General features: G+C 41.4%; 2 protein-coding genes across 2 annotated transcripts; one reads left to right on the top strand and one right to left on the bottom strand.

Moving 5' to 3' along the window:
- Positions 1-818: 818 nt before the first annotated feature.
- LOC139465246 (E3 ubiquitin-protein ligase TRIM56-like) lies at positions 819-6,731 on the bottom strand. The gene is made up of 2 exons (XM_071246922.1): positions 6,686-6,731; positions 819-2,415 (listed from the first exon to the last, which is right to left on the bottom strand). The coding sequence occupies exon 2, from the start codon at positions 2,392-2,394 to the stop codon at positions 1,003-1,005; it is 1,392 nt and encodes a 463-aa protein (XP_071103023.1). The 5' UTR covers positions 2,395-2,415; positions 6,686-6,731; the 3' UTR covers positions 819-1,002.
- A 9,118-nt stretch (positions 6,732-15,849) lies between these two features.
- Positions 15,850-24,876, top strand: LOC139465245 (snaclec 3-like). Its single transcript, XM_071246921.1, has 5 exons — positions 15,850-15,890; positions 17,251-17,492; positions 20,379-20,408; positions 21,268-21,462; positions 24,401-24,876. Exons 1-5 carry the CDS (start codon positions 15,850-15,852, stop codon positions 24,601-24,603), a joined length of 711 nt encoding a protein of 236 aa, XP_071103022.1. The 3' UTR covers positions 24,604-24,876.
- The last annotated feature ends 573 nt before the right edge of the window (positions 24,877-25,449 follow it).

The raw sequence follows: 25,449 nt of genomic DNA, 5'->3' as shown, positions 1-25,449 counted from the left end.
GTTGGATGACATGATTTTTCACAAAATGGGAAAATGTCAAGGGTCAACAATAAATATATAAAAAGCACTCCTAGTATGACCGAAGTATGTATTTATCTTTTGGCAACTAGTGAAGAAAGTATTTCTAAGTTTGGCATTAAGGCCCTTATGATCTCCCAATAGATTCTGGGCACAGAGCGGGAAAAAATGTGCGGACTACGTAACTTCCGTTACCTTATTAGTCGCCATGAATATGCAGATGATCTAGTTCAGGTCGATAGAGAAAGTTTACTTGGGGAACGGCGGGTTATATCGTTGGCCATTGACAGATGGGGGTAAGGCAATATCAAAAATGATGCCAGAAGTAAATATCAACGCATTAATAACTCCTTACTTACAGCAGACGGAACATTCCGAGTTAATTGAAATTGTTTACGAAGTGAGCACTTCCTGGTACTGATTTGAATTAATAGACCCGCGTGAACTATCGGAAATCACAAATGCCGCGATACGATGAATGCCGCGGTACCACGGGGTCCGAGTATATACGTGTTATCCTGTCTGGATATTAAGGGGCTAAAACAAGGACTGGTCGGCTCGGAGTCAGTATACTGTGTCTGAGTGGGGTATTCATGTTAACCTGCGGCATGGTATCTCAGTGGGCTAGCACTATAAATCCGGACAAGCAGCCACACACACACGTGTATGCACGTCGCTATAGAAATGCAATAATCTTAGGCGCGACGTTAAACCCCGTTTCACCTCACCATTTCATGATCAACTTACGTCAAAGACAAAGCAAAGAGTGAGTGAGTGAATTTTGTTTTATTCTTCATTTAGCAGTATTCCAGCAATATTACGAAGTGGACACCAGAAGAGGACATACATAGTTCCATATTGAAATCGAACCTGGGCCTTCGGCTTGACGAGCGATTACTTTGACTCCTGGCCTATTCAACCAGCCCACATACCAATATACCAGCTGTCCGTTAAGTTGCAATATGTGACATTTCCTTCGAACTTTCACGAACAGCTAATGTTGAATATCTTGATATCTCCGTTCCATTGAGCTACGTACACAACTCCATTGGCATCAATGTCAATGCTGTATGGGCCAGTTATCCCGTCCGCCTTTACCAGGTACTCTTTAGCACCATTCCCATCTTCAAAGATTTTCACAATCTTATGATTGTCACAATCCACAACCAAAATATCTCCAAACATATCCAGCGCAACTCCCATTGGGTACTGAATGGGCACGTCGCCTTTCCCGTGGTACTTGAAGATGACATCGCCAGACTCCGTCAGGCAGGTGATCATCTTCCGTTCACAGTCTGACGTGATAATCTTTCGTTCAGGTGTTGTACATAAATAGAAGGGATAGTCAAAAAGATGGTCACCCTGTCTATCCTTATCAATAGAGTGGAGGATAGTCCCTTTGTAGTCCACAATGTCCACGGAGCCTGGGAATATCTTGTACGTACTCACTGCCAAGGTTTCTGAATCCAGCATGCCAATACCTCTGTAGCCTTTTGAAGTTTTAATATCCTTGTCTCGTTTTAGGGTAGGGGTTACTTTGTAGATCCTGATTATCCTAGAATCTGGAAGGGTGACGCCGACTTTACCATTGCCTACTTTAGCTACCCCTCTTGGTTGAGATGGCGTGGATTCGCGACTGTAAAACGAAAGGTCTTCCCGTTTGTAAAACGATTTGACGCATTTGTTGGACCTGTCTGTGACGACAACGACAAAGAGTAACTCCACGTTCACAACAGCGATGTCGTTCAGTTTCGGATTCGTCTTGTCTCCTTCTACCTTCGTAGGCAGAATGCTTGTCTGGATAGTCCTCCCGACGAAGGGTTCATCACAGCAGTCGGTAGGAGAATCGGGGGAGGATGAACTCAAGTACCGTTTCATCACACTCACGCCTCGATCATCGTAAACAGCATCGACATCTCCAAATGGCAAATTATTCACAGTTCTCATTAACTCCCCAAAGTTGACACTGAGGTTTAGGTCAATCAATCTTGGTTGCTCTTCATCGTATGCTAGCCCAATTTGTACACGCTTCTGTGCCAACTCTCTTCCGGCTTGTGTTGCTTCTTCCAGAGAACCTGACCGTGTCAGTTCTCGGATATGATCAGCAGCATGTCTGGTTTCAACAACCGATGCCTCTTTATCCCTGATATCCAGAAGCAGCTTCTCTCTCTCGGTGCAGAAGATGTCATTGAGCCTCTCTACAAGGTCTTCCTTCTTTCTCTGCAAAACCTCCTGCGTCGTCTCAAGGATGTGCTCAAGCTCCTCCTCCACCCTGTCCCGCTTGGTGCTGAGGTAGTCCAGTCGCGTCTGGTAGCTGTCGATGTCTGACTCCATCTGCTGTATTGGGCTTGGAAGGTCATCATGAGTCTCCTGCATCTTTCGGTATTACCTCTTCAGCTGAAATTAAATGGGAGGAATATTAGTGAGTGTGTCCTGTATCGGCCTAGCTACCGGTATTACCTTTACAGCTGAAATCATATGGATGTTAGATTAGTGAGTGAGTCCTGTCGTTGGCGAGCGAGAGCATCGTTAGTTTCCTGCATCATTCAGTATTACCAGAATGTGTGTGTGTGTGTGTGTGTGTGTGTGTGCGTGTGCGTGTGCGCGTGCGTGTGTGTTGGCTTTAACGTCTCGAACAGTTTTTGGAACAGTTGCGGCCAGGCATTAAGGTCGTTGACGTTTATGACTTTGGAATTGAAGAAACATGACTAGATCTAGTGACGCACATGGCATTCAAAGAATTCAGTAACTGAGTGAGTGAGTGAGTGAGTGAGTGTGCTTTTACGCCTCTTTTAGCAATATTCCAGCAATATCACGGCGGGGGACACCAGGAAAGGGCTTCAAATATTGTACCCATGTGGTGACTCGAACCCGGGTCTTCGGCGTGGCGAGCGAACGCTTTAACCACTAGGCTACCCCACCACTCGATTCAGTCACAATAATTGGCGCAAAATAATTCGACCAACTGACAATTGCAAACTGAACATTTGTAATGGATCATGGAACATAATAATATTAAACGATGAACGCAAACTGATTAGGTTTAGAGATCTATGCATAAATATGGTTACTGACAAAAACAAGATGAACAAATTTAGCATTGCATGTAAAATCGAAGCAAAAGACGAATAGATCTAGTGATGTACACAAAGTGAATAGTTATTGTGACGCATTATGCAAATTGTAAACTACGGGTATAACGAACTCAAAGGGGCTGTAACTTTTGTTCGTTATAACCGTAGTCCGTTATAAAATATACAGCAAATGACAAAAACGGACAATTCGTTATATCCGTCAGTTCGTTATAAGCGTGTCCGGTATAAACTTAGTTTACTGTAAAGTCATACGTCGAACAGGTTCCCTAGTAATTAACACCAGTACAAACGCCTGACTATGCATGCCTTGTGCTGAATTGAACGGGACAGTGAAACCAATAGTTTCCTATCAGTCGTGTTGAGGACGATAGTCAGGTCATGCATGTCTCTCAGGCCTACATAAGGAAGTATCAGTACCTTTTCAGTCCCCGGTTGTATAGAAAACCAGGAAACCAACTGTTAACATTGTCATCTGAGGAAGTGAACTACACACTACCTATCACACAATGACGGTTTAATAAATTTGCACTTAAATGGGTTTTTTAATTCGGTTCCTACGTCATCGCTAAAGCGTTATCCTGCTCATTTTATTTCTAAATTTACTTTTTTTATTTGTTAACCGTCCTGTACTCTTCCATTCTGTGACCTTTGATCAATCTCTTTAAAACATATTCTCCAAGTGCTATTATAAATAATGAAGGTATAAATTAAATATTCCAAACGTCAACGTCTCGTAGTTGCGTTGTACTTTGAAAGCGACGTGCATATTATATCCTCGGAATATTTATCATGAAGCTTACAGTTATTTAAGCTTTTGTCCAGTGGACACAGTTTATGGATAACAACTTCTTTAAATTAGTGTAATGGCGACGTTTCGGTATAGATCCTCATACTGTTGTCAAACAAGGCTGAATAGTGAACAAGGTACCGACAATAAATACATGACACTTTTTTATGGATAGCAACTTCTTTTAGACTTTGTTATCCCGAATTCTAAATGCCTATCAAAGATTTCGCACAGAATACGTATGGGAGGTGGAGGAAGGAAGTTAATAATAACAACAGACAGCATGGTCGACAGAAAACACATGATGGCGAAGCCAATAAACAGAGAGCCAATTAAATATGAGCCAATTTTCAAGTATTTACTTTTTCTCCAGCAGTTACTAATCTTTGAATTGATACAATTTATACACGAACAAACTGACACCTCTCTTTCTCGATATATGGCTTAATACGAAGTAACGCCATGTTCGAATCTTTATCCACACAATGCTCTGCTTTATTCGAATTTCGAATAACTCGATAATTTTCCAATGGTCGACATGACACAGGTGCCGATGTGTTGCTGCACAAACAGGTAAGGCTTGTCAGATTAGATAAGTATCCTTGGATGCTATACTGTAGTATTTTATCTGATATCTTTTTAACAGGACCAAGTATGTGACAATAAGCACATAAATCACGCGTTACGCGATAATGAGATGACGCCTTGTCCACCTCAGAGCACAATCATAGACATCAGATTAGATAACAGTAGAGGATGTAGGCCATATGATAATAAACACAAAGAGAACTTGACCTACAGATGTGAAATATTCATGCACAATAGTGAGTGAGTAAGTTGGGTTTAACGCCGCTTTTAACAGTATTCCACGGCGTGTCAGCTTAATGTGGGAGGAAAGCCCAAAGTGATGCAGGTCTCAGAAATTTACCACTTCGAGCACGGGCATGGAGCAGATAAACCTAGAAACATAATCTTGGCGAACCGGGACTCGAACTCATAGGTTTCAGGCGTGCCCAAGGGACGCAACTCTACATAGCGAATCTCACCGCCTTAGACGATTGCTCCAACCGCAACCCCGCATGCACAATAGAGAAACATCACTATAAAACATCTATGGAGAATATAATCAGTCCCGGCGAAGATGAAGGATTATTGACATGCACAGATAGTGTAGTGTTTAAAGAGCGACTGCGTTCTACGATCAAGTGCCCAGCTTCAGCCGAGGCCTTGATATTGTAATTAGAGCCCAGTGTTAAACTGGGACACTGTCTTTGTGTAATGAGGAGTATCATTAACTAATGGTTGGTGAGGACTGCACATCAAAAATAAAGCCAGTGGTTTTTTCCGAGGGTACCGACATCTTGTTTTCCAAAACCTATTCCGTTTTTAGTTGTCGATCTAGAATCTTTCTTCAACTTTCAATTATTATAGACATTGGGGTTAATTGGTCAAGGAAGAGACTGGTAAATGTTTATTTAAAATATTTTAGGATTCCTTGCCAGTCGGGTGATCCGTTGCTGACAGTTGTGACATATAGAGGCAACGAAGTACGGCAAAGGGATACGGTAACTGATTCTAGTCTCACTCAAACTTTATTGATACGGTTCTTTTCTTGACATTAATTAATGACGAGTGAATAAATGTTGTTTTATGACTCATTCTTTGATATTAACTTCATGTTACAAACCAATGGTTTGTGTACCTAGATTCGGTTATATCCAAACCCCAGTCGTAGATGTCTGTCGCTGAATGCCGTGAAAAACACCATTCACACACCCAAGACGGTGGGGATCTTAACAGATTACCTTTCTATAAATGGCTCTGAATCCTGGTTCGCCCCGATTATGTTACTAGGTTTGTCAGCACCATACCCGTGCACCTGGGTTTTACCGAAGTGCATCACTTCGGGCTTTCCTCCCACGTTAAGCTGACACGCTGTGACATATCTGGAATACTGTTAAAGGCGGCGTCAAACCCAACTCACTTACCTTATATGGCCAGTTCATGATTACCTGTTTGATATCAACATGATATAATAAAATGCCAAACAAACAGACCATATTTAACCTGTTAATATAGCAAATGTCAACTTCGAGATAAAGGTACAAAATTGTACAGAAAGTCAAAGTTGGGACCGAATCCGAGATAAGCCGTCAAATTAATATGTATTTATTTGGTGAGGGGGTGGGGACTGGAAAATAGGTTCGGGATATCGGTACATTCGACATAAAGGATTTCGTGACAACGGGCTGACTGTAATTTAAAGCCACAAAACCATGTTCTTAATTATAGAAATCTCTGCAAAAAAGACAGTCCGTTGTACCATTCCGACTATGTCATAAACATGTGTTTATGATTCACACATTTAGGATTTATGCCTGTCCTACCGGTGAGACTAACAAGCAGAAAAGGAAAGCGAATAACCGTTCTTCGTAAATCACCTGTTACAATTCACGCAAATATAAACTTTACCAATTTCTAATAAACTTGCTGTTGGTCTTTGTTAAGGGAAGGCATCGCCTACGAATCAATTAGACACAGTGAAATTTAACACACCACATGTGACATGGCCCTGAAATACACAGCGGGTCGTCGCCCCTTCAGTCTATGTGGTCACTGTGTCAATACACTCACACAGAGGCCAGCATTGATAACATGGCGTAGTTTAGTTACCAAGTTTAAAAAAATCAAAATATCGATTCAGGGTGGAATGCTGTTACTTCAAACGATTAATTTATATAACAATAACTCATTGACCCTCTGTGTTAACATGCAAAAACCTTACCTCTGTCAGTAACATATATTATATGGCGGTGTGTTTGGATTGCTCGTGACGTACTTCCGGGTTGCGATATCAGCAGGCTTCATAACGCGAATCTATGATTCATAGGAAATAAGGCGACACTGAGAAGGTCATTTAGACATGCCTCTGTGTTTTTGTTTTCGAAACAACTTTCCGGGTAGGCGTCAAGCATGAATATCAAAAGTTGCTGAAAACTAAAATATCAAAAGGTGCAGTGAGGTGAAATGGGGTTTAACGTCGCGTCCAAATTTATTGCACTTATATAGCGACGTGCATGCACGTGTTTGTGTGTGTGTGTGTGTGTGTGTGTGTGTGTGTGGCTGCTTGTACTAGTCCCAACTGATGCCGATTTATAGCCTAGTGGTTAAAGCGTTCGCTCGTCACACCGAAGACCCGGGTTCGAATCTCCACATGGGTACAATGTGTGAAGCCCATTTCTGGTGTTCCCCTCCGTGATATTGCTGGAATATTCCTCAGAGCGGCGTAAAACCACACTCACTCACTCTTTGCAGTATGTGCGTGGTCTACTCACACCAACCATATACCTTCCATTTACAATGCCACTTAAAGGGGCACTTTCCTCGGGCCAAGTGGCAGTCTGATTCGAGTGACTCAAAACCAAGTTTGTATATTTTGCCCTCAAATTGGATGATGAAAATAAATCTGCCAGGCACTGGCTGCTCTGACTCCAGAAACTATGTCTCATTTTATTCGAACCTCTTATCTCTCAAAATTCAGTCCAATTCCTTCTGCCAGCGGGGGACACGGGTGGCCCAGTCGTCGAAGGCACCGTAGCTCACTGTGCAGAGTTGCGTCCCTTGGACACGCCAGATTCCTAGGATGGTGGGTTCGAATCCCGTTTCCCCGGTTATGTTTCTAGGTTTGTCAACACCATACCCGTGCTCGTGGGTTTCGCCGAAGTGGTAAACGCCTGAGACCTGAATCACTTCGGGCTTTCCTCCCACATTAAGCTGACACACAGGTAAAAGCGGCGCTAAACCCAAATCACTCACTCAATCCTGCCTGCATGTACATGGACAGCTTCAATATTTAGCGGACGTCTGAGAGCCATTGTTCGATTGACCATTACTTCATTTCAACAAAACAGAACCTACAAGTAGTAACTCTGTAGGTATGGTAACGCTGAAATTTGAGTGGAAAATCAGCATACAATAATTTCGACAGTTTTCGTCTCTACAAATGTACTATGTAACGCGTTAGGCCTTACGAAATTTTTTTATGTAATTATAAGATGTAACACGTAGTGTAACACATCGGTATCACGGTGTGTAAGTGACGTCATGACGCACGTGCGTGCATGTACGTATGAGTGAGCGTATGCGTTTTTGACAGTTCAGACATGAATGCAGCATATAAGGTTCTGAATGTTACCCGTATGTTACTATATGTTACTTATATGCTATCAGTATGTTACTATATGTTACCAATATGTTGAAAGAATGTAACTATATGTTACCAGTATGTTACCAATATGTTAAAAGAATGTAACTATATGTTATCAGTATCTTACTATATGTTACCAGTATCTTACTATATGTTACCAATATGTTAAAAGTATGTAATTACATGTTACCTGTATGTTACTACATGTTACTTGTATGTTACTATGTCACCTGTATATTACTATATGTTACCTGTATGTTACTACATGTTACCAGTATGTTACTATATGTTACCAATATGTTAAAAGAATGTTACTATATGTTACCATTTTGGTACTATATGTTTCCAATATGTTAAAAGAATGTAATTACATGTTACCTGTATGTTACATGTTACCTGTATGTTACAACATGTTACCTGTATGTTAAAAGAATGTTACTTTATGCTACCTGTACGTTACTATATGTAACTTGTATGTAACTATATGTTACCAGTATCTTACTATATGTTACCAATATGTTAAAAGAATGTAATTACATGTTACCTGTATGTTACTACATGTTACTTGTATGTTACTTTGTCACCTGTATGTTACTATATGTTACCAATATGTTAAAGGAATGTTACTATATGCTACCAGTACGTTACTATATGCTACCTTATGTTACTACGTTACCAGTATAATACAATATATTACCAACATGTGAAAAGAATGTTACTATATGCTACCTGTACGTTACTATATGTTACCAGTATGTAACTACATGTTACCAATATGTTAAAAGAATGTTATTATATGCTTCCTGTACGTTACTATATGTAACCTGTATGTAACTATATGTTACCAGTATGTTACTATATGTTACCAGTATCTTAATATATGTTACCAGTATGTTAAGAGAATAATGTAATTACATGTTACCTGTAGGTTACTTCATGCTACCTGTATGTTACTATGTCACCTGTATGTTACTATATGTTAATATGTTACCAACATGTTAAAGGAATGTTATTATATGCTACCTGTACGTTACTTTATGTTACCTGTATGTTACTACATGTTACCAGTATGTTACTATATGTTACCAATGTGTTAAAAGAATGTTATTATTTGCTACTGGTACGTTACTATATGTTACCTGTATGTTACCATATGTTACCAATATGTAAAAAGAATGTTACTTTATGATGCCTGTACGTTACTATATGTAACCGGTTTCTTACTATATGTTAACTGTATGTTACTATATGTTGCCTGTACGTTGCCCGTATGCTGCCTTAAGTTTCCTATATGCTGCTTTATGTTGCCCGTATGCTGCCTTAAGTTGCCTATATGCTGCTTTGTGTTGCCCGTATGCTGCTATATGTTGCCCGTATGCTGCTATATGTTGCCCGTCTGCAGCTATATGTTGCCTGTATGCTGCTATGTGTTGCCTATATGCTGCTATATGTTGCCCGTATGCTGCTATATGTTGCCCGTATGCTGCTTTATGTTTCCTATATGCTGCTATATGTTGCCTGTATGCTGCTAAGTGTTGCCTATATGCTGCTATATGTTGCCCGTATGCTTCTTTATGTTTCCTATATACTGCTTTATGTTTCCTATATACTGCTTTATGTTGCCGATATACTGCTATATGTTGCCCGTATGCTGCCTTAAGTTGCCTATATGCTGCTTTGTGTTTCCCGTATGCTGCTATATGTTGCCCGTATGCTGCTATATGTTGCCCGTATGCTGCTATATGTTGCCCGTATGCTGCTATATGTTGCCCGTATGCTGCTATATGTTGTCCGTATTCTGCTTTATGTTGCCTCTATGCTGCTTTATGTTGCCCGTATGCTGCTATATGTTGCCGATATACATCTTTATGTGTCGTATATTCTGCTATATGTTGCCCGTATGCTGGTATATGTTGCCTCTATGCTGCTTGATGTTGCCCGTATGCTGCTATATGTTGCCCGTCTGCTGCTTTATGTTGCCCGTATGCTGCTATATGTTGCCTCTTTGCTGCTATATGTTGCCCGTATGCTGCTTGATGTTGCCCGTATGCTGCTTTATGTTGCCCGTATGCTGCTTTATGTTGCCCGTATGCTGCTATATGTTGCCCGTATGCTGCTTGATGTTGCCTCTATGCTGCTTTGTGTTGCCCGTATGCTGCTTTATGTTGCCCGTATGCTGCTATATGTTGCCTCTATGTTGCTATATGTTGCCTATATGCTGCTTGATGTTGCCCGTATGCTGCTTTATGTTGCCCGTATGCTGCTTTATGTTGCCCGTATGCTGCTATATGTTGCCTCTATGCTGCTTGATGTTGCCCGTATGCTGCTATATGTTGCCCGTATGCTGCTATGTGTTGCCCGTATGCTGCTTTGTTTTGCCTCTATGCTGCTATATGTTGCCTATATGCTGCTATATGTTGCCTATATGCTGCTTTATGTTGCCTATTTGCTGCTTGATGTTGCCCGTATGCTGCTATATGTTGCCCGTCTGCTGCTATATGTTGCCCGTATGCTGCTATGTGTTGCCTCTATGCTGCTATATGTTGCCCGTATGCTGCTATATGTTGCCTATATGCTTCTTGATGTTGCCCGTATGCTGCTATATGTTGCCCGTATGCTGCTTTGTGTTCCCCGTATGCTGCTATATGTTGCCCGTATGCTGCTATATGTTGCCCGTATGCTGCTTTATGTTGCCCGTATGCTGCTATATGTTGCCTCTATGCTGCTATATGTTGCCCGTATGCTGCTATATGTTGCCCGTCTGCTGCTATATGTTGCCCGTCTGCTGCTATATGTTGCCCGTATGCTGCTTTATGTTGCCTCTATGCTGCTATATGTTGCCTCTATGCTGCTATATGTTGCCTATATGCTGCTTTATGTTGCCTCTATGCTGCTATATGTTGCCTCTATGCTGCTTTATGTTGCCTCTATGCTGCTATATGTTGCCTCTATGCTGCTATATGTTGCCTATATGCTGCTATATGTTGCCTATATGCTGCTATATGTTGCCCGTATGCTGCTATATGTTGCCTATATGCTGCTTCATTTTGTCGTAAATTGGACGACGTTATTTTTGAGAGGGAAGTGTCTAGAATGAGTTGTTCCCCAATGATGTAGCTAGACAACGCAGATGAACGCAATGGCCGAACGATCGCACCTAAAATTGTGAAAGATATGACAATCGGTATTGGGAGCAAATGTGCAAAAACTGACGTGAACATTTTGAGAATACCAAACTGAACCCCCTGTACATAAAGTGGACTTGTCCGACATTGCCGAGGTCGGATTGTATTCAGGGAGTCATCATTATCTAAATACGGGTAAATGTCTTAAAAGCTTTACAGTTTATAGACATCCTTAAAAAGGCTGTACAAAATGTTCATATCTCAATAAGAAATATACGTGGTCGTTGTATATCGTACAATAAAACACTGCAGGGAGAATAATCCACTCGGGTTTACTTGTCATATAATCACTGTCAAATGTATTTGGTAACCTTGGTAGACTTACTTGACTAAATGGCTAATTCTATATATATGGTAAGTTAAACTAAGAAAACGATTAGTGAATCACATCCGATTGCAGGACGGAGAATGCAAACACTGTACACACTCAGTCACCTTATTTATTATAACAAAGAATGTTGACTTTGTTGAACACAATCCAGCTACCTGAAAAGCTATGAACGATCCATTTCAGACTTTTATATCAAATCACAAAAAGATTTACGGCTTATCAATGAAGACAAATATTTATAATATCGTTCTCTTTAAATTGCCTACCGGTTTGACACCACACAATTCTTGGAGCATTAAAACATGTTTATATCACTACAAAGACGAACAAAAGTAACTGTACCAAATCATATATCAGACTTGACAAAAAACGATTAGAAGATATTATCCTGCGTCTGTATTCTTGAAATAAGCATATAAACAGTTAGTTATAATGCACGGCCAGCGAAAATACATCACCCACGTGCACAGCAGGGACATTAGGGTATTTGTTAGTATCCACTCACTGTAAACACAATATGGTTGACATTAAAGTGACAGTCACTGCGGGGTGGTCAGGTAGCCTGGTGGTTAAAGCGTTCGCTCGTCACACCGAAGACTCGACGATTCGATTCCCGACACGGGTACAATGTGTGAAGCCCATTTCTGGTGTCCCCCTCCGTGATATTGCTGGAATATTGCCAAAATCGGCGTAAAACCATACTCACTCACTCACAGTCACTGCGCGGTTAGAATTGAAGTGATGACAGTTAATAGCGCGTGTGACCCCCTTTGGTTTCAAACACGCCTGCATACGTCGTTTGCAGAGGTCGTTTGACGTCGGGCTACGTCATACGGTGTTCGACGTTATTCTACCCCAAACGCCTGTATAAAAATCACGTCTTTTTTAAGGAGGGTTAGGTGGTGTTCTCATCTAACGATCGAGGTTGTCCCAGGGTGTTCCATTTGCGACATATCAGAAGAGTGAGCGGACCAAGAAAAGCATAGACGTCGTATTGAAACAAGTGAATGAGTATGGTTTTACGCCGCTTTTAGGAATATTCCAGCAATATCACGGTCGGGGACACCAGAAATGGGCTTCACACATTGTACCCTTGTGGAACTCGAATCCAGGCCTTTGGAGTGACGAGCGAACGCTTTAACCACTAGGCTACCCCACCGCCACCATTTTGAAACAGGACCCGTGGGTTCTGTTGTAGTAATGGACGCACAATTGAAGACAATATCTCGTCGATGTAACGTTGTGCTGTGAGATTAGTTCCCGACCAAATCATCACGCTGCATCTTCCATCTGGCACACTCTCCTGTACTCAGCGAACCGTGCGCTCTTCCCAACAACGATACGCACGTACTCACACAGGGGGCACGGGTGGCCCAGTCGTCTAAGGCGACGCGATTCGCTGTGCAGAGTTGCGTCCCTTGGGCATGCCAGAAACCTATGATTGTGGGTTCGAATCCCGGTTCGCCCCGATTATGTTTCTAGATTTGTCAGCACCATACCAGTGCTCGTGGGTTTCACCGAAGTGGTAAACGTCTGAGACCTGCATCACTTCAGGCTTGCCTCCCACATTAAGCTGACACGCCGTGATGTAACTGTAATACTGTTAAAAGCGGCGTTAAACTCAACTCAATCACTCACTCACTCACTCGTACTCACACATATCTTCTGAAGAGCTGGAACCAGCTTTCATCAGAAAGCATTACTCTCTAACAGTTCCTGTTCTCCCATCGTTGTAATTGTGTTGTAAAGGTTACAACCGTGTCTGTTCAACGATTAGTTTTACATGATTTGGGAACATTCGTGTTGAAAGCGAAATTCTATAAAATATGATTTTGTACAGTGTCTTTTTCTCGTCAGTGTAGTTGATAACGTAAGAAACCTTTGACGTTATCGGCCACTTTAATGTTTATAGTCCCGAAATGAATCGGTTTTTTTAAAGAGTATGTGGCCAATTAATAAAAAATATATTTTACATCAACAATCGACCTTTGAATTCTTAATATGAATATTTGTGTTACTACAATCTAATCTCCGCTGTATTTAGATCAATATCAAGAAAGTGTTGTCTATGCGGAATTGGCTCTAACAAAGAACATTGTTTGACGTAAAAATAAAAATGCAAGCTACAGGCAGATTTGTTTCGGTGTATCCATAGGGATTGTGTTCAATATTTACGCGTTGGTATCCAGGGTAGAATAGAATAAAACAAGGTTCGCTTGATAACAATATGTGACCAGGTGGATTGTGTGTCTCCCTACCAAGACGGTGTTGATCGTTCTTCATGCTGTCAACCACTGGTCTTGGTAAGATTATTTCAGACAGCCGTCCTACATTCTGTTGACAGACCTTACTATATGTAACTTAAAGTCGCCACCTTTGGGTCAGTAATAGTGAAACATTCGTTATATGATTAATAGTATAGTGAATTCTCAGTTTAGAACTTTACTCCCACCAGCAGAGGTGATATCGTATATTAGTGTATTGTCTAGTCTCCAAGATATGTGTCACAGGTTTGAATCCCGCATAGCTAGCGTCAGGCCAATTCTTGGAACCAACGCAACTATATGATTATTAATTTGTTAAAAGCGGCATTTACATTAATCTAAAATCATTTGTTTTAAATCGTTTCCGTTTCCATTTGGAAAATTAATTTCAATTCAACAAATAGCAGCATACGACACCATACTGCAACACATAGTAACACACAGGCAACATACAGCAACATACAGACAACATACAACATCATATAGCAACATATAGCAACATACATGCAACATACAGACAACATCATATAGCAACATACAGCAACATACCTGCAACATACATACAACATACAACATCATATAGCAACATACATGCAACATAAAGCAACATACAACACCATACTGCAACACATAGTAACACGCAGGGAACATACAGCAACATACAGACAACATACAGCAACATACAGACAACATACAACATCATATAGCAACATATAGCAACATACATGCAACATAAAGCAGCATACATGCAACATTTAGCAACATAAAGCAATAAACAACAACATACAACATCATATAGCAACATATAGCAACATACATGTAACATAAAGCAGCATACATGCAACATTTAGCAACATAAAGCAATAAACAACAACATACAACATCATATAGCAACATATAGCAACATATAGCAACATACATGCAACATAAAGCAGCATACAGGCAACATTTAGCAACATAAAGCAATAAACAACAACATACAACATCATATAGGGAGTGAGTGAGTGAGTATGGTTTTACGCCGCTTTTAGCAATATTCCAGCAATATCATGGCGGGGGACACCAGAAATGGGCTTTACACATTGTACCCATGTCGGGAATCGAACCCGGGTCTTCGGCGTGACGAGCGAACGCTTTAACCACTAGGGTACCCGACCGCCCCCAACAACATACAACATCATTTAGCAACAAATAGCAACATATATGCAACATAAAGCAGCATAGTGAGTGAGTGAGTGAGTGAGTGAGTGAGTTGGGTTTAACGCCGCTTTTAACAGTATTCCAGTTATATCGCGGCGTGTCATCTTAATGTGGGAGGAAAGCCCGAAGTGATGCAGGTCTCAGACGTTTACCACTTCGGTGAAACCCACGAGCACGGGTATGGTGCTGACAAACCTAGAAACATAATCGGGGCGAAAATAGGTTTCTGGCGTGCCGAAGGGACGCAACTCTGCACAGCGAATCGCGGCGCCTTAGACGACTGGGCCACCCGTGCTCCCTAAAGCAGCATACAGGCAACATGAAGCAGCATACAGGCAACCTTGTGTGACCTTGTGTTTTTACCTCTTAAAACGTTTGATACGTTAGAGCCTGTTGTTACAGAAACTGAAAGTTACGCTTTGGAAAGTCTTGAAAGTATGCATGTACTGGTTGACCTTGTCTCCACTTTGAACATTGTGACTTCCAAGCCAGAGATCGCTATCGAGGGGAGACTAAGATTCGAACCTACGACTAGCCGATCCTGACACGACCAAGTGACGCAACTCTGCGGCAAGAGATAAATAATCAACATGCTTCGCTGTAGTGGGTAAATGGAAAAGTGGTTCTGGGTTGGTTTAATATCGATCATTTTGTACACGAGAACAAGGAGAAATCGAAAGCCTTCCCGGGAGCCTCGGAAGAGATGCAATCACTAAGTGATCGACACTCGTGGAGTCCCGGCACCGTCTGAACACAGCGGACATGAGACAACTATTGCTGCTGTGGGCTACGTGGATTTTAAGGTAAAGCTGTTTTGATTTGTACCTTCCAATAATAACTTGTATAAAATAAGTCTCCATGGTGTTGGAACCAGGAATGTACCAGGATGTAAAATAAAGTAGTTAACTAGTATTCAGTTAATATCATATTTTGTGCCTGTTATTAACATTGAAATATCATACACCCAAACAGTGACAAAGTAGACACAATTCAAGGAGAACAACTTCTCTAATTACTGTAAAGGCGACGTTTCGGTATAGATCCTTGTACCGTTGTCAAGCTTATACCACCTTCACAGTAATTGAAGAAGTTGTTATCCATAAATTGTGTCTACTATGTCATCCACCAACTTCTAAGTCATGCATATCAAACAAAACACAATGTTCTGTGTGAGTTTTAGGGTCAAACCTTCCGCTGAATCACATGTTTTATGTAAGTAAATTGATGTCCAAACACAAGCTTTTTTTATTGATAGAACTAAAATTGCCAATCACTGATACCATTAGGATGGTACCTGATATTTTGTTATTTACTCCTGAAGATAGTTATTACAGCAAAAGGATGTGCGTATGACAAGAGTACAACGTACGAAATCCCTAGTTTCAGTAACCAGTAATGTATATATTAGTGAAATAAAAGTGTATTTGCTTATATTCAACGCTTTTTTCTGGTTCAATCTTTTATCAATTAAAAGACTGAGCTTTTTCAAAACATACCACACCAATGATAGATTCCAATGGTTTTAAAATGATATTTTCCTGTCAATGTTTTAAGCAAATTAAGCACACTTTTAATGGTAATCAAAAAGCATGTTGGCGAGGTTATTTCGGTGGAGGCGAAACTGTTATATAAATGAACAAATTTGTTTGCAAACGTTTGCGTCTGTATTAGGTTGTGAAACAGGTTGCATTGAACTATAAACTGCTAAAAGCAATCGTAGTTAATTTGAAGTTTCAGTTATCAGGGCTTTTTGATTTTGTACACGATAGTGAAACATTTTATTTTTAATCATAATGAAAAAAAGTTGATGGCATAAAACATAAAAATAGAGCCCAACGATTCGTTGGAGTATTCTGGTTCCATGTTTTACGGTAACTGGTGAACAGCAAGTCATGGCATAAGACCGAACAACACGTTGAACAATGCAAACTTAAAAGGTGTTTTATAGCATCTGCCCAGTAGGTTCTCAAAAAAGAAGAAAATAGTACACTATAAATGTCTTATGATCCCTCGGTCAAAGATGTTCTGACGTTTAAGATAACCTTTTGGCTTCATTTGATGAAAATGAACAGGCAACGTAGAGATTCGGTTTGACCTTGCCCTCGCGTCTAAGTCTCGCGTTGACATTGACCTTTTTAAATAAAACCGTTCACGGTGTTCCAGCGCTTCGGCCGTGCTGTACGACCGGAAAGGGGGTTTTGATGACCTTCTTAAAGACGAAGGTGTCCTGGCTGTGTACACTGCGAGCACGAAGACCATGTGTTCCAGTTACTGTCTGGCCTGGCAATGTCACTCCTTCTTCCACAACGATCTGACGTACGAGTGTCATATACTCAACGAAACGTTTTCCACCAACACGGGGTCCAACAGCGACCCTGGATCTAAATATTTTACCATTTCAGAAGGTACGTATGTTATATAAAGGAGTTTGCTTGCATTGCAGTGAATGGGGTGGGTATGAAACTGCGTATCTGTCTTAATCAAGTCGTATGTTAACATTAATATAAAACAATCAAAGAGGTTGAAAAATGTATTTCAGGTATGGTGCTACCACAAAATCAATTATGGACTTGTTTGATCAAGGTTACATTAAAGGCATCAGTAAAGCTGTCAAAACGTGTGTTATGGTAGACGTGTGGAGGACATTTCCAAATTGGAGCATCAGTGACAAAAATAATGTCCAATGCAATTCTCTATTTTGACTCGTACTGTATGTTTTTCAGATGAACAATTGACTTGACTTTGCATGTGTTTGTGATAGGTGCTACCGGTGGGACGGAATACGTTCCCCATTTCGCGAACACCTGGTATGATTCACTATTTGATAGTGAATCATAAACACATATAGTCGGAATCGTACAATCGACTCTGCTTTTGGCAGAGATTTCTTATGAATATGGAAAAGGAATTTTCAAAACGTAGGATAAACATTTTTTTTTGTAGTTGTGGTTATATAACAAGTTTTTTCTTTAAAAAACATCCGTCCCATGTTTCCTCATGTTGACCGTGTTTTGCAGTTTTAAATAACGCCTTCCCTTAATGTATTTTTAGCAAGGAACACTTCCTCTTATGTGGGTCAATGTAATACAAAACAAACAACTACTGCACTACAAAACGCACAATAAACGCTGTTTTCATTATATTATAGCACTCAAGGTTGGGTACGTTTGTGAACTAGGGGCAGGATGAACACACAATGCCATTTAGAAGTGGTCAAATGTCATATTTGGGATAACACTTTCTTAGTGAAGTATAGATTCTAGTACTTTTGGGGGTTGAGTCCCATTCGGGATTCGAACACACTCTGCCAGAGTGGGGCACCTAATCGCCATACAATACAGGATAGAATAGGTCCACAGAATCCTATGTTTGTCGTCAGAGCCGGACAATGGATCGGGTGGTCAAGTCGTGGCTTGGCTAATCGGCTAATGGCGTGGATCGTTCCTCTATGTTTCAGTCTCCGGTTTGTCTGGCCAAGATTAAACTATATATCCCTGTGTTATGGGTTTTCGGACCCTTAATAAACATTCGTAGTATTCCTGTTAATCACAAGAACGACTGTAAAACATCTCCCTCACTTATAAAAGACGACTTCATCTTTAAAACAGGCCATCATCCGAGTATTTACAATGTCTGTGTGACGCCACACCCCTTGTTATGGCGCAAGTAATCGCGATAAACATGGCCGTCCGAAAACGTATGATGTCCGGGAACCTTTGACCCGACGAAACTGGTTGCTTAGAACTGTTGCGGACAAACAGCATTGTATAATGTGTCAGTGACACATCGCGGAGTTCAGGGGACGTACATTTCTCAACTAAAACCATACCACGTACAAAGGATAAATTCATTTCAATCTTAAATTAATCGCTGTGCAGAGTTGCGTCCCTTGGGCACGCCAGAAACCGTGATCGAATCCAGGTTCGCCCCGTTTATGTTTCAAGGTTTGTCAGCACCATACCCGTGCTCGTGGGTAAACGTCTGAGACCTGCATCACTGCGGGCTCTCCTCCCACATTAAGCTGACACGCCGTGATATAACTGAAATACTATTAAAAGCGGCGTTAAATCCAAGTCACTCGCTCACTCGAATCTTTGCATAAAATTGAATGATTGAGGACGCTTTAATGCTTTCGTCAAAACCATTATGTGTGCTGGCAATTGAATGGTCAAGATAAGTGTTGCCTGTGTTAACAACAAACCGGATACAGACGAGAATGGTTCATTGAATTTTGTATGCAAGGTCATCCTGGACAGATTTCCACAGGCATATTGTGTGTTTACACTGCTCGATAAAGCCAATTCCATAATAGCCAATTACGTTGAATATTAATTGCGACTTTCAGTCAATAGTCTTGTGTTATGGTAGTAATGTACATTAACAATGCATCACGGATGGCTGCGCCTGAAGCATTAACTTTCAGTAACTCTCATTTCAAGTGAATAGAAAATGGATTCTGAATACTTCCTCATCCCTGACATTTATCAAAAAGTGATTTAACGAGTATAAAATAATGTTTATCCAGTTAGGACCGCGCTTACAATAATTGTGAAAGTATTGATAGTGCTGTTTGGAGCGCTTTAAATCCACCTGGCTAATCAAAACATGCATAATTATGTTTGGGTAGAAATAGTGAATCTCACCCGAGTGGCTTTTGATATCAAATATATCAACACGAGTTGATAAAAGTGGAAATATTCCGAGGCTTGCCGTGGATTTTTGCCACTTTTATCAACGAGTGTTGATATATTTGATATCAAAAGACTCGAGGGTGAGATTTTATTTATCATCCAACATCATTCTTTCAACTTTTGCAATTTGTAGACAATAATTAGCAGTGTCTTCAGAGTAAAAAGTACTGCAAACAGCTTCAGTAGCAGAGCCATTAGTGATGTCATTTGATTGTGACGTCATTGTAACAGTGACGTCACAATGGTCTGCAAAGCATTATGATGTAATTTCATTGCAGCGATATCTACAGTGTAGATATCGCTTGATCTCATCCAAGCCATATCTCCTGTGGGAGCTAGTTTTGGATGATAATAGGTCTTCTGCATCCCATGCTTGCCATAAACGGTAACTAACGGGATCGGGTGGTCAGGCTCGCTGACTGATTGATGCATGTCATCGATCCCAATTGTGTATATCGATACTCATGTCAATCACTGGATTGTCTGGTCCAGACTAGCTTATTTACAGAACGTCGTCATATAGCCGTAATGTTGCTGACAAATCTTCTTCATGAAATGTATCTTCAATGTTGTCCTTAATTGTGGTTATTTCCGTTTTAGGAAACGATGTGTCCAGCAATGCGCCTAGCGGTAAGTGTTCACAAAATATTCAAGGTGCTAGGAGTTGTCCTTCAGTGAGTGAGTGAGTGAGTGAGTTGGGTTTAACGCCGCTTATAACAGTATTCCAGTTATATCGCGGCGTGTCAGCTTAATGGGGGAGAAGAGCCCGAAGTGATGCAGGCGTTTACCACTTCGGTGAAACCCTCAAGCATGGGCATGGTGCTGACAAACCTAGAAACATACCTAGAACCGGGATTCGAACCCACAATTATAGGTTTCTGGTGTGCCCAAGGGACGCAACTCTGCAAAGCGAATCGCAGCGCCTTAGACAACTGGGCCTCCCGTGCCCCAACACCACACGCATCCAAGATTCAAACTCGTACTGTAAGCTTGTGGTCTGCCCGGGTTTGGGTGTCCGTGTTGGCTGGAGGGTAGGGGTAGATATAATTTCTGACTGACAAGCCTCCAGCATAATACGAATATCTAGCATCACCATTTGCCGCTAATGTGTATTAATGCTATTTGAGCCCTCCTATTTTCGTGGCAATATTTCAATTTTTACTGTAACATAACCCAAAACGAACTTCTTGTTTCTTTGTTTTCTTTGTTTGTTGTTTAACGCGGCACTCAGCAATATTCCAGCTATATGACGGTGGTCTGTAGACTATCGAGCCTGGAACAGACAACCCAGTGGTTGACACCATGAGCATCGATCCACGCAATTGGGATACGATGACCTGCATCAACCAAGTCAGCAAGTCTGACCACCCGATCCCATTACTCACCTCGTACGACAAGCATGGGTTGCTAAAGACCTATTCTAACCCGGATCTTCATTGGTCACTATCTCCTTGTGAATATTCTAATTCATGTTGTTATATTCACTCAGGAAGCTGTTCTGCTGCGGCTGAGAGCGACGGCTTCACCTACGATGCAGATAGTGGACTCTGCTTCAAGATCCACGACACCACCGCGGACTGGGACCAAGCCAAGTCTCAGTGTGATAGTGCAGGCTATCGCCTCATTGTGCTGGATACTGCAGTGAAGGCAGGGTTTATGGCCAACTTACTGGATACAGATTCAAGTAAGGTTTTTTTATCAACATCGACAAAATATCATACATCCGCGTATCCAGTGGGCGTTCGGGGGTGCGTCGACACCCTTTTTGAAGCATACTAAACCCTTTTTATTCGTAAGTTTTATACGTGATCGGGTTTAATACGAGTATGGGGTAAACGGAATACAACATTATATTGGTGACATGTTTTCAACAAAATTACACGACTACACGAATTAACAAATCTGTATCTGCGTGTGACATGCGACCATCTCTCTTGAATGTCAGTCACAACGACTTGAATCGTTCGGACTCATATCATAGCTCCAGATAAGCTTTTGGTGTTGTGGGTATTTTACATGTGCACTTAAAAATCATTGGGTATCAGTAATTCTATCTGGGTATTCAAATTTCTGTTATCCACTAGTTTTTACACATGTGGGTATTTAAGTTAAATATTTAAAAACACTCTTCACCTAGACCCTACAAACTGGTGTCGTGTGGGTTCGAGAGCTTTATAGGACTCAAAAATACCACGATACTTCCACAAGAAAGTGTGATGGCAAATGATCATGATGTAACTGTCATCGATGAGTTTGGCAAGGTTGACGGAATGCCCGTTTATAATTTCAAAATAAGTTGCTGATTTGCTAATCGAATACGCAGGGTTACTTCACAATATTTCGATGATACGCACAAGTTCTATTTTTTTTGTAGCGTATCTGTAATGTTCGTTGAGTATTTGATACGCTTGGATTATATTTTACTGCGTATTTCTGCATTTCTGATGCGTATTTTACGCAGATACGCAGCTTATCTGAAGCTCTGGACTATTGAATATTGAATAAATATCTTGCGCTTCTGGCGGAGTTAACTTCGCACTCGGTTCTGGAAATATATAGACACATGTTGGGGCCATAGAAAGACCCGAATCCCTTAATGAGATTCAAACCAAGGACCTTGTGATGCGAGGACAGACGCTATGTCCACATGCTGACATCGTAAATATGTTATCTGTGTGATGACTTCACGCCCTGCTTCACTTTTGATTTTGGTTGTTTGTTGTTTAACGTCGCACTTAGCCATATTTCAGCTATATGGTGGGACTGATATATACCGATCCCTATTAATACATTATTGGAAAAAAGCAGAGTTGTTTGTGTTGATAAAATAAAGCGAGAAATATTGTCCTGACCGACAATCAATCATGCAGCTCCTGAAGACCGCCTCCGTGGTCTCCGTTTTAGGACAATATAGATCTTGATTATCGATCAGATCGTCTTGACTGGGCGCCACCATTTTGTTTGAAGCAAATGCAAGTGATACTAAAGGTGGAATCTGATTGGTCCATAGGAGAGGCTTAGAAGGGACATAACTCTTATTAGCCACTGGTGGCGCTACGATCGAGCCCAGGAATTCTAGCCTAGTGTGGCAAGGGTTGAAACAAGACTTTTAAAGTCAGTTAACTCTCTTGCCTCGGGAAGATGTTACCTGGCGCTCGGTATTAAGGTGATGAAACATGGACTGGTTAGCTCAGAGTCAGTGTAATGTGTTGGGTATCCATGATAAACTTGGGCAGGGTATAACCATGGTCCAGCACTATCAAACCGGCATAAGTCCGGACTAGTACAAGCAGTCACACACGCACGTCGCTGTATAAGTGCCATAATCTTAAATGCGACGTTAAACCCCATTTCACCTCCAGTAACAGCCCCAGAAATAACTGGCGTTTTGGGTTGGGAAACTATTTGCAACGCCGTTACCTGCACGTGGACGCGGGAACAGTCATAATCAGGTCCGTGTTGTTGGTAATTTCGGCTATCCATTTAACACATTACAAATTTAAATGTAAGGGACAGAAAGCTTTTCATATTCATAAAAAATCCGTTCTAAAAGCACAGTACGACTATTCCATGAGCCTGTATTTACTAACCCCTATCAAATAGTGATGATGCCAGGTGTTCGCGAAAAGGTGACGTAACCTGCTCCAACGGTGGCATCCGCCACAAACACTTGCTAAAGCAAGTCAATTGTTCATCTGAAACAAATACGTGAACATATGGTACATATGAAACTGACGACACGTCTCTCCTTTAGCAAGCCTCAATTGCGTGGATCGATGCTCTTGATATTAATCACTGGATTGTCTGGTCTAGACTCGATTATTTACAGACCGCCGTCATATAGCTGGAACATTGCTGAGTGTGGCGTTAAACAACAAAGCAACCAACAAATCGACCTTTAGCAAATCGCAACCAAAGTAACCAAATTACAACATGTCATCCTTTGGGGGGGGGGGGGGGATATTTCCAACAAAATATCATGATTAACAGACGCGAATTACCAAATCACATAATGCATCTCTCTCCCAAATTAAAGGAAATACCCGCGCTTGACACTGAGGTAGGTACATTAACCACAGATGGTGTGAGTGAGTGATGTAATGGGAGGGGGGGGGGGGGGGGGGGGACTTGATACGTTGTACCAACCCCTTAACCACTGGGCTACTCAACTGCACCTATAATGAGAGGCAGAGTATGTATGTACTCGTATGTTTCGAGGTAAGACCGAAACACCCGGAACATGTTGCAGCAGATTGGACCGGTGAAAATCCGGGGTAGAATAGGTCTTAAGGAACCCATGCTTGCTGTAAAACGCGACTGCTTGTCGTAAGAGAACGGGATCGGTAAGTCAGGCTCGCTGACTTGGTTGATTGATGTATTCCAAATGGGTGAATCGATTCCTATCACTGGATTGTCTGGTACAGACTCGATTAATTACAGACCGAGGTGATATAGCTGAAATATTGCTAAGTGCAGCGCAAAACAACAACAAAGAAGAAGAGATTGCAGCAGCTTGATTGTCATATTTGTTGGGGGTAGCAAGATGGTTACGGTTGAAACACGTGGGGTGTGGTGGGAGGGTGGTGCAGGTTTTACGTTGAAACTCCGTCTTCTCCCTTCAGGCCACACACAGGATGGTTACTGGATGGGGCTGTCATACGCTCAGGGCTGGGAGGATGGTACATCTCTGGTGTACCCCAACTGGGGGGATGCGTTCCAGGTGCTCGACACTGGCAAATGTGCCCTCCACTTCCGAGACTACAACTATCAGTGGAAGTCCGAACACTGCAACTCTTCAAGAGGCTTCATCTGCGAGGCCTCCTGAAGAAGCGTCCAGGGCAGAGCTCAGTCCAGTTAGACCAAACACCGACCGCCGCCATCTAGCAAAACAGAACCATACACAGCTGGAAAACTATCAACAAGAACTGTTATGCTTTGCTGAAAGATTACCGAGAGAAATTGTGTCTAATTCTAGGAAAACCTATCCAAACACTACGACTGGTATAAAACGGAATCTCTGATGTCCCTGCAAGGTCATGTACAAAGTCAATTGGATGATTCTTCTTTGGTCCTGAAAATAAATGAGGGCAAGACCGTTTCGGGTCTAATCATTTCTGAAGACTTGACAGATATTTAGTACAGAGGGAAAAATGGCCAACCGCCATTGACAATTCGGGTCTTAAAGCTGAAAGCCGAACGATGACTGAATTCATATAATCTAGGCCATCTATTAATCATTCAAGAACGTTGTTTTTTTGTTCACTTTTCCAATTTTAATCGAGCATTTGTCAAACTGTTTCGAATCGTAATCGTCGGCTTGAAACAAGTGCCGAAAAGCACGAAAAAGCCGCTTTCTGATTGGCTAATGTCGACTTTTTGTTGTTTCATTATTCGGTCAAAGTTCGCGAAAGGTCGGTCTAACGCGACCCGCGATGGCACGTCCTCAGATCTTTGTTTAGCGAGAGCGAGAGCTTAGGTCAGATCTTAAAGCGAGTGGATCTGGGTGGGGTGGGTATTACCCGCTATTAGCAATGATCCCGCAACATCACGGAGAAAAACACACATTTCAAGTACAGAAAACTACGTTTATACCGAACTCAAAAAGACTTCTAATTTTAGTTCGTTATAACCGTAATTCGTTATAAGCATATATACAGCATAACTACAGTAT

Source organism: Haliotis cracherodii, unplaced genomic scaffold (genome assembly GCF_022045235.1).
Source record: "Haliotis cracherodii isolate W230 unplaced genomic scaffold, xgHalCrac1.p SCAF_18, whole genome shotgun sequence".
NCBI lineage: Eukaryota > Metazoa > Mollusca > Gastropoda > Lepetellida > Haliotidae > Haliotis > Haliotis cracherodii.
Note: the sequence above shows the minus strand (reverse complement) of the source record. Positions and strands in the feature narration are given on the sequence as shown.

Excerpts from the sequence above, each read along its gene's own strand:
- LOC139465245 (XM_071246921.1), top strand. The coding sequence starts at position 15,850 with ATGAGACAACTATTGCTGCTGTGGGCTACGTGGATTTTAAG. Across the intron at positions 15,891-17,250 it reads TGGGCTACGTGGATTTTAAG|CGCTTCGGCCGTGCTGTACG; the intron begins GTAAAGCTGTTT and ends ACGGTGTTCCAG. Across the intron at positions 17,493-20,378 it reads ATATTTTACCATTTCAGAAG|GAAACGATGTGTCCAGCAAT; the intron begins GTACGTATGTTA and ends TTTCCGTTTTAG.
- LOC139465246 (XM_071246922.1), bottom strand. The coding sequence starts at position 2,394 with ATGCAGGAGACTCATGATGACCTTCCAAGCCCAATACAGCAGATGGAG.